Source organism: Lucilia cuprina, chromosome 5 (genome assembly GCF_022045245.1).
Source record: "Lucilia cuprina isolate Lc7/37 chromosome 5, ASM2204524v1, whole genome shotgun sequence".
In the NCBI taxonomy this organism is placed as follows: domain Eukaryota; kingdom Metazoa; phylum Arthropoda; class Insecta; order Diptera; family Calliphoridae; genus Lucilia; species Lucilia cuprina.
In genome coordinates, this window is record NC_060953.1 from 3,161,155 (window position 1) to 3,170,849 (window position 9,695).

A 9,695-nucleotide genomic window follows, 5' to 3' on the forward strand; every position below is an offset into this window, starting at 1 on the left:
ACTAGAACTGAACTAGAACTGAACTAGAACTGAACTAGAACTGAACTAGAACTGAACTAGAACTGAACTAGAATTGAACTAGAACTGAACTAGAACTGAACAAGAACTCAACTAGAACTGAACTTAAACTGAACTAGATCTGAACTAGAACTCTTATTTAAAATTATTGTCCTTGTCATCCCTATTTGATTTATGAAATTGTGTTTTAAATTTATTCATTTGTATCTTCCTCTCCATTGCTCTTGCGTTTTTAAAATCTTCCAACCATAATTCAAATTTTTTATCATGATGTTTTATTTCCTTATGTTGCCTGCCTTCCGGTTTCCTATATTTATAACCCTAATTTTAACATACTTAATAATAAACTACTAAACTACATTTTAACATTTATGCTACTTGTTGTTTTTATTTTCTCTTTTTTTTCCTTACAACTCCTACTTTTGAACATTTTCAAAAATTTATAACTTCTGTGCCGGCTATGAACCTTGTTGCTCTGCCTGTATACGAAAATGAAAACTAGAAAAATCCACCACTTATATTGGAAGGCTTAGAGCCAGATGTCTACTATGAGTTTTATGTGGTTTCGATAAATGCATACGGTAAAAGTGAACCCTCACCACGTCTCATAATACGCACCCAGCCCTTAGAGGTAGAGGAGGTGTATGAAGCGAAATATAACATGAGTACATGCTGCCAAGCATCCGGACTGTTGCCACAATGTGCACCATTGTGTACTTACAACATACGTTTATCGGACATTGAAAAACTAGGACCAGCGTGTCGGGCACAAATGTGTAAGTATATTTACAAGAAAGAGTACAAATACAACAACTACTTGTACTAGAACTCCCTTTACTACCACTACTGCTACTTTTTTTAAATGCTTGTATACATATATTTTTTTCTACACTTGTACGCAATATTTTACTTTAGAGAAAACACAAAAAAAAATAATGAAAAAATAAAAGACATAAAATAAGATTTATATGCAACACGATATGCATGCGAATTAAGTTGCATATATGTGAGTAGAGTTTAAAATTGTTGCAAAAACTAAATAACAAACCAACCCACACGTTCAATTTTGTAGCCAGTTGTAGAGAGTTGCTTGCTAACTTGCAACATTCTTGTTGTATATCAATAAAAATAATTACATTTTTCTCTTTTACACTTGAATTTATTAATGGTTTTTCTCTTTTCCACATTTTAAATTTAGTATTAAATTTTTGTGATTTTTTTCTTGTTTCTATAGCCGTAATTGCCCGATGTGCTGCCGGCGGCCGAGATCACACACCCTGTTGTGTGCGTAGAGGTGTTACTTCGGCCTGTATGTCTCTGTGTCGTGGTGTCCTGCCCGTTCATCATACCACCTCATTATCTACTGGCACCACCTCTAACTCTACCACCGATTGTTTATCGTATGCCGGCAATATTTTACAATGTTTCGAAGAAGGTGAGTGCAAGAGTTTTAAGGAATTTAATTTAATTTGTTACTAATAATGGTCTGATGGAGTTGAAAAGGCAAAAAGTTGGCTAGAGAAGACATGTTGGACATGTGACATAAACAAATTGTAATAAATTAAAACGAGAGAAATGAAATCTTAATTTAAAGATAGAAAAATAGGAGACAGTTTAAATTGATGTTCATTGAAGGAGAACAAAAGTTTTGTGGGAAAAATAATTTAATGGATGTGAAATTAAAAAATGGATTTTCTGTTGTAGTTAAGTTGTAGTTCAGTTTTAGTTCAGTTCTAGTTCAGTTTTAGTTCAGTTCTAGTTCAGTTCTAGTTCAGTTCTAGCTCAGTTCTAGTTCAGTTCTAGTTCAGTTCTAGTTCAGTTCTAGTTCAGTTCTAGTTCAGTTCTAGTTCAGTTCTAGTTCAGTTCTAGTTCAGTTCTAGTTCAGTTCTAATTCAGTTCTAGTTCAGTTCTAGTTCAGTTCTAGTTCAGTTCTAGTTCAGTTCTAGTTCAGTTCTAGTTCAGTTCTAGTTCAGTTCTAGTTCAGTTCTAGTTCAGTTCTAGTTCAGTTCTAGTTCAGTTCTATTTCAGTTCTAGTTCAGTTCTAGTTCAGTTCTAGTTCAGTTCTAGTTCAGTTCTAGTTCAGTTCTAGTTCAGTTCTAGTTCAGTTCTAGTTCAGTTCTAGTTCAGTTCTAGTTTAGTTCTAGTTTAGTTCTAGTTTAGTTCTAGTTCAGTTCTAGTTCAGTTCTACTTCAGTTCAAGTTCAGATCTAGTTCAGTTTTAATTCAGTTCTAGTTCAGTTCTAGTTCAATTCTAGTTCAGTTCTAGTTCAATTCTAGCCCAGTTATAGTTCAGTTCTAGTTTAGTTCTAACTTCATCTTTATTACAGGTACTGGTAGCATACCTGGTCCTGCAGAAGATCTCCATGCCACCGTGGTTACAAACAATTCAATAAGTTTAGTTTGGTCACAACCAGATATAGAGGGCAGTAATAATTTAACCGAAACACCAATAACGTCGACAACAACAACTGAAATGTCGACAGCAACAGTTGATAAAACAACAACAGTATCATCATTATCAACTTCTGGACAAGCCACAACAAATGCTGATATTGATTTTATTGTACAATATGGTAAAGTCAATAATATGACCATGTACGAGACTGTAGCCAAGTTGGAGAATGTAAGTACCCACAAAACAAAAATTTTACTTTTATACACATATGTAGATACTTTCACATACACATTACATATAGAAATACCAATAAGTTGATATGTATGTTGATGTAAGCATATTTGCTTATATTTACCATAAATACACACTTATATTCATATTGTACAAGCATTTAAGCATACTTATAGGTTAGTATGTGTATGGGTGTATACTTTTTGAAGCATCGTACAATATTATTCTATGGTAAAATGTTTTGTAAAACTTAAATTGTTTACTAAATATTTTATGCATTTTACAAACATAATAATGATAAGAGTCCACTCTCATGTACACTCTCAGCATACATATAGTTATACAATTGTGTCTGTCGTTACGTTCGTCTGTCTAACCATCCATCCATCTGTCTATTCTTTTGTCTGTCTGTGAATTTTGGTCTATTGGTTTTATTATGTCTGCATATATTTACTGTATGTGAGTGTGTGTGTGTCTCTGTTCGAGAACATTTGGGTTTAAACAATTGACCAGTCATTTAAGTGTCTAAAGTACTTTCTATAACATTTTATATTTAGAACGCGTTTTATATTTATTTTAAACAGAGACGTGTTTACAGAAAGATTTTCGTTATAAAAATTTAAAAAAAATAAACAAAATTAATTTCTTTTTAAATTATGATTGTCTTTACTAAAATACAAAAATACTTAAATAGTTTTAAATCTCTTTTTATATAATTATTATATACTTAACCAGAACTTAAATATTTGTTTGAATTTTTCTATTAAGTGTCTATTTTCATTTTGCGCTCCTGTTTTTCTAACTTCTATTCCTTGTTTGTCTTATAAAATTCATTCATAAAGTTTTGTTGTATTACTGCTGTTGTTGTTATTTTTTATTGCAGTGCTGTTTGTTTTTATTAGTGTTTTTGTTTATATTTTTTTCATTCGTTTTTTCATTATTTCTCATTAAAGGACACAAAATATCCATTAACATTTTTCAATTTTAAAAATGCAAAAAAATGATATTAGCATTTGTAGACAACTTTAACAGCAAGGCTAAAGGAAAACATTAGGGTATATCCTAAACATTTTTTATTCTTCAACTCTAGTCTCTGCTTTAGTTCTGTTCTAGTTCTGTTCTAGTTCTGTTCTAGTTCTGTTCTAGTTCTGTTCTAGTTCTGTTCTAGTTCTGTTCCAGTTCTGTTCTAGTTCTGTTCTAGTTCTGTTCCAGTTCTGTTCTAGTTCTGTTCTAGTTCTGTTCTAGTTCTGTTCTAGTTTTGGTCTAGTTTTGGTCTAGTTTTGTTATAGTTCTGTTCTAGTTCTGTTCTAGTTCTGTTCTAGTTCTGTTCTAGTTCTGTTCTAGTTCTGTTCTAGTTCTGTTCTAGTTCTGTTCTAGTTCTGTTCTAGTTCTGTTCTAGTTCTGTTCTAGTTCTGTTCTAGTTCTGTTCTAGTTCTGTTCTAGTTCTGTTCTAGTTCTGTTCTAGTTCTGTTCTAGTTCTGTTCTAGTTCAGTTCTAGTTCTGTTCTAGTTCTGTTCTAGTTCTGTTCTAGTTCTGTTCTAGTTCTGTTCTAGTTCTGTTCTAGTTCTGTTCTAGTTCTGTTCTAGTTCTGTTCTAGTTCTGTTCTAGTTCTGTTCTAGTTCTGTTCTAGTTCTGTTCTAGTTCTGTTCTAGTTCTGTTCTAGTTCTGTTCTACTTCTGTTTTACTTCTGTTTTACTTCTGTTCTAGTTCTGTTCTAGTTCTGTTCTAGTTCTGTTCTAGTTCTGTTCTAGTTCTGTTCTAGTTCTGTTCTAGTTCTGTTCTAGTTCTGTTCTAGTTCTGTTCTAGTTCTGTTCTAGTTCTGTTCTAGTTCTGTTCTAGTTCTGTTCTAGTTCTGTTCTAGTTCAGTTCTAGTTCTGTTCAAGTTCTGTTCTAGTTCTGTTCTAGTTCTGTTCTAGTTTGTTTTAGTTCTGTTCTAGTTCTATTCTAGTTCTGTTCTAGTTGTGTGCTAGTTCTGTTCTAGTTCTGTTCTAGTTCTGTTCTAGTTCTGTTCTAGTTCTGTTCCAGTTCTGTTCTAGTTCTGTTCTAGTTCTGTTCTAGTCCTGTTCTAGTTCTGTTCTAGTTCTGTTCTAGTTCTGATCTATTTCTGTTCTAGTTCAAGTTTGTTTTAAATTCAGCTTTCTCTTGTTTATTTTGCACTATGGACATGTTTCATTATTTGTTTGCTTTATTTGTTTCATTTTCTTTTTTGTCTTTAAAGTATATTACACTCTATAAAGTATATAAAAACTCATATAGAAGTTTATATTTATGTACATTTTATGATCACTTTCAGATATTTCTTTTTTTTTTTTTCTGTTGCTCTGTGTTAAATACTCTGACTAATGAAAAGTCGTAGTAACTGTTACTGATAGTCGTACAGTGTGTCTTTTTATTTTATTTTGAACTTAGTTTATGATGTCTAGCATAGTTCAGTGAAATGTTTCTTTGGGGAAAAATATTTGCTATAGAAGAAATTTATGTTCTTATCATTCATAAATTAAACTTTAAGCAAATAGAGAAGTTTTTTTTAAATTTTCTTTAAGAAAAAGTTTAAGTAAATAAGTTTAGAATTTTAATATAAAAGCTATGTTATTTTAAATTTTGTTAGTTTTTTGAGTGTAAAAATTGCGCTTTGCTGTGTAGCTGCTGGTTTATTTTTGATAATTGCTGCTATCAAAAAGTTTTTTCCTTAAAATTAAATTTATTTTTTTTTTTTGCCAACAAATTTATGTTTGTACTAATTTTTTTTTAATCATTGAACAATTTATAAATGTTTTATAAAATAAATTTTCATATAAATTTTTTTCAATACAACTTTGTTAAATAGTTATGAATCAGGCAGTATCTAAATCTAAAGTTATTTTGGCCATTAATATTTTTCTTTTAAAAATTAATTATTATTTTTTTAAACATAGTTTCATATTTTGTTTAAAACTTAATTTTGTTGTGTTAAATAAAAGTTTTTTTTAAACAAATTCCAGAGAAATTTGTTAATTTCTTACTGCTGTGCGATTGTGAGTTTATTTCACTTAATTAAAATGCAAAAATTCCTGAAAATTTCAATCTTGTAAAAAAAATTCCAGAGAATTTTATTATTGGTTTTGGTCGTTTTTATCTTGTTATTGACTGTTACTTACTAGCTGATGGCACTGTAAAACAAAATGTCAATCATCATTTTGATGTTGAATAACCTTGGCAACTGTTGCCTCTTACTGTCTTTTGATCTGTATTATCCGCAATATATAGAAACAGTGTTTGGGACAAATAACGTTTTGCAACAATTGTTATATATGTAGTAACATAAACTAGGGTTTTAATGGGAGACAATAACTGGAAATATAAATTCAAAAGTGGGTACACGAAAGAGATGGATAGACAAAAGAATAAGCATGAGTTTATAGATGGCACAAGACAAGATACTAGCTGCGAGACTTGTCATATTAGATTAGTCATATATAGCCATATAACAATACAGGATGGTAGACATTAGTCTAGACATGATACTAAACATGAGTCTATACGTAACACTAAACATATGTCATGACATAAAATCTTTCATGCTAAACTGTTTAACTTGATTTAAAATTTACTTCGTATATTCCCTTTATCATTAGCATCTGCATTCCATACAGACATTTATGACTGCACAATTTTAACCCTCAAAACAGTAGTTTTTTTTCTCTCTCTTTAATAGTTTTTTGAAAGCTGGTCTCAGTAACTTTGTAATATTTTAGTAATTGGCATAGAGAGTAAACAAAAAAAAATCCAACACACAAACCACATCACATCATATTTACAAAGCAATTATCGTTCATAATTTAACCACAAAAAGTATTAAAGTGCAAAAAAACGTAATGAGAGTTTTGTAATTTTACGATAGTTTAATGTCAACATTTTGTTGCATGCAACACTCACTTAGTAAAAAAAAGAAACTTTAAACAAGTATGCAATACATCAATTTATGAAATCTTACTTACAACCGGTGTTGAGAGAAGATTAAGTATATTAAATGATGTATTATAGAAAAAAAAAACTATAATCGAAATAGGGACAAGTTTAAGTTAAGAGATGGAGTAGACATAAGTGACTTTAGAAATGAACTATGGAGCAAAAGTATGAATCAATGCTATGGCAGACATGAGACTAGCCATGACGCTAGAGCTGAAGGAAGACATTAAACTAAACATGTGTCTACACATAACACTAGTAATGACATAAACATAAGACATTAAATTCAACAAGAGAAAAAACATAAAGACAAATTACCGGACATTAATCTGGACATTAGACTATATATAAGATTAGACATGAGTCTAGACATGAGACTAGATGCTATACCAAACATGAAAAGTGAGATTTGACATTAACTTGACATAAGTGTAGACTAGACATGAAATTACTGTCTAGAATAGACATTAGGCCAGACATTAAACTAGACACTTGTTACTAGACATGAACATAAACAAGGAAATAGACATGATATCAAACCTTAATGTCTAGACAAAACATTAGAGTAGCTATAAGGCTGAACATTAAACAACAGACGCTACTAGACTTGAACATGCTACTAGACATAAACATATGACATAAGACTCGATGAAACCAGCAATCATAGACTTGAGACCAAATAATAGAACAGACATAAGTATTTACTATGACCTACTGTAGGGCAACTGCTAATAGTTAGAAAAATACAAAAAAAAATATTACACCTTATTTAAGTATGTGTCAGTTGTTGTGGTTGTTGTTCGCCTTACGAATTATCAACAAAATCATCACTAAACCAACAAAAACAAACTACTTACATAGAAAAATCGTAAAAAAAGCTGCAAAACACAAGTAATCTGCAGCATTAATTTGAAGTTTGACAATTCAAAATAATAAATGAAAACGAAAAAAAACACACACAAAACAAACAACAACAACAACATGCTAAATATAATATTTGTTGTAACCAGTTTATGCAAGAGTCAGTCGTCATCAAAAGAGGTTGAGCTGTTGGGTGTAGTAAAACAGCAACAAAACTGCAACGATTACAACAAGTGTAAAACAACTTCAACTACGATGACTACTACTACTATCAACAACAACAAAAACAACTATTACAGCAACAACAACAACAACCAACAATCATTATTATCAACAATGACATTATCGTCAGGTTTTTAGTCAGCAAAACTGATGCTGCTGTTGCTGCTGCTACTGCTGTTGTTGGCTACATACAGCACATCTTCATTGCCATCAATGTCAACTGTTGCAGTTATTTATTCATACCGACATTCATTCATACTGACACAACACACAAACCAATATTCAAGCAACCTTTGCTAAACTGATAGACAGTGCTGTAGAGGAATGATAAAAACTGCAACAACCAACAACCCACTAGTCAGCCAGTCAGTCATTCAGTCAGTCATCTAACGAGTCAACTTTAAAACATGGATGAGGTTTGATGATGATAATTCAACAAGACAATAACAATGTTAGCATGTTAAAACAACAACAAAACACCTTTTTTTGCGCAAAAAAAATAACACAAACTGAAACAATAGATAAACTAAACGAAAAACTAAAAAAAACTGAATGGAAAAAAACTAATACCGAATCATTACAAAGTTAAACCGTAAACATCCATCTAAACTTTGGCTCTCAAATTCTATATCTTTATCACTGTTGATAGAGTGCAGTTGTATGTTTGTATTGTAACTAAAATTTAACCTTATGTTTGGTGATATTGCAATGCATTGTAAGTTATATTTTTTGTAGCATTTGCATTTTTCTCTATTTTTTGGGAATTTTTTTAGGTGATAAACGTTTTTGGGTTGAAGAAAAAAATTTAGCGCGTAAATCTTTTTTATTACCCTCTAACAGCGAGAGTTAGCTACAAAAGTTTTAATAGAATTAAAAGTAGGTTACATAGAATATGTTAATATCAATAAGTCTATACTATAGACTTATGTGAACTAGTCTTTGAACTTATGCTAAGTTTTATGTTTACACTTAATTTGTATTATGTTTAACATGATTTTTATCCAGGTTCTTGGATAATCATTGTCAGGATTATTATGTCTTGTCTAATGTTGAGTCCTAGGTCTGACCATCGATGTTTTATGCAACACTGGTCTAGTTGTATGAAAAAAATGTTAAGTCTTATTCTTATGCTAATTTTTATGTCGGGCCTTATGTCAAGTCTGATGTCCATTATTTTGTTTCGTCTGATTTCATTCAGAAAATAGAATTTTAAGAGAAAAATTTTTTTAATGGAATTTTTATAAAAAAAATAATTTTTAGTAAAAAATGGATTTTTTTTTAGTAAAAATGGAATTTTTTAGAAAAAAAATTAATTTTTTTAGTAAAAAATTGAATTGAATTTAATTAATTTTCAGTAAAAAATATAATTTTTAGTCAAAAAATAGAATTTTTAGTAAAAAATGGAATATTTTGTAAAAAATGGAATATTTTGTAAAAAATGGAATATTTTGTAGAAAATGAAATTTTTAGTAAAAATGGAATTTTTAGTGAAAAATGTAACCTTTAGTAAAAATGTGAAATTTTTACTAAAAAAATTTAATTTTTACTAAAAAAATTTAATTTTTAGTAAAAAATATAATTTTTAGTAAAAAAATAGAATTTTTAGTAAAAAATAGAATTTTTAGTAAAAAATGGAATTTTTAGAAAAAATGGAATATTTTGTAGAAAATGAAATTTTTAGAAAAAAAAAAAATAATTTTTAGTTAAAAATGGAATTTTTAGTTAAAAATGGAATTTTTAGTAAAAAATTGAATTTTTAGTAAAAAATTGAATTCTTAAAAAAATGGAATTTTTAATTTGTTGTGACAAATGGTATTTTTATTCAAAAATGAAATTGTTAATAAAAAAATTAATTTAGAAAAAAACTGAACTGAATTAGAACTGAACTAGAGCTGACCTAGAACTGAACTAGTACTGAATTAGAACTGAACTAGAACTAAACTAAAACTGAACTAGAACTGAACTAGAACTGAACTAGAACTGAACTAGAACTGAACTAGAACTGAACTAGAACTGAACTA

The 9,695-nt window shown here is 29.7% G+C and overlaps 2 protein-coding genes across 2 annotated transcripts in view; one reads left to right on the forward strand and one right to left on the reverse strand.

Annotated features, from left to right (window-relative positions):
* LOC111684573 (Ig-like and fibronectin type-III domain-containing protein 1) overlaps positions 1 to 681 on the reverse strand; it is a 26,923-nt gene extending 26,242 nt beyond the window's left edge. Inside the window, exon 1 of the mRNA XM_023446769.2 lies at positions 612 to 681. Within this exon, the coding sequence (XP_023302537.2) occupies positions 612 to 681 (70 nt within the window). The remainder of the gene's footprint in view (positions 1 to 611) is intronic.
* On the forward strand, positions 169 to 2,745 carry LOC124420161 (Ig-like and fibronectin type-III domain-containing protein 1). Its single transcript, XM_046952284.1, has 3 exons — positions 169 to 794; positions 1,253 to 1,453; positions 2,345 to 2,745. Exons 1-3 carry the CDS (start codon positions 680 to 682, stop codon positions 2,728 to 2,730), a joined length of 702 nt encoding a protein of 233 aa, XP_046808240.1. The 5' UTR covers positions 169 to 679; the 3' UTR covers positions 2,731 to 2,745.
* Positions 2,746 to 9,695: the final 6,950 nt, after the last annotated feature.

Coding starts and splice junctions, on each gene's coding strand:
- LOC124420161 (XM_046952284.1), top strand. CDS start 680: ATGAGTACATGCTGCCAAGCATCCGGACTGTTGCCACAATGTGCACCA. Junction 795..1,252: donor AGCGTGTCGGGCACAAATGT/GTAAGTATATTT, acceptor TTGTTTCTATAG/CCGTAATTGCCCGATGTGCT. Junction 1,454..2,344: donor TTTACAATGTTTCGAAGAAG/GTGAGTGCAAGA, acceptor TCTTTATTACAG/GTACTGGTAGCATACCTGGT.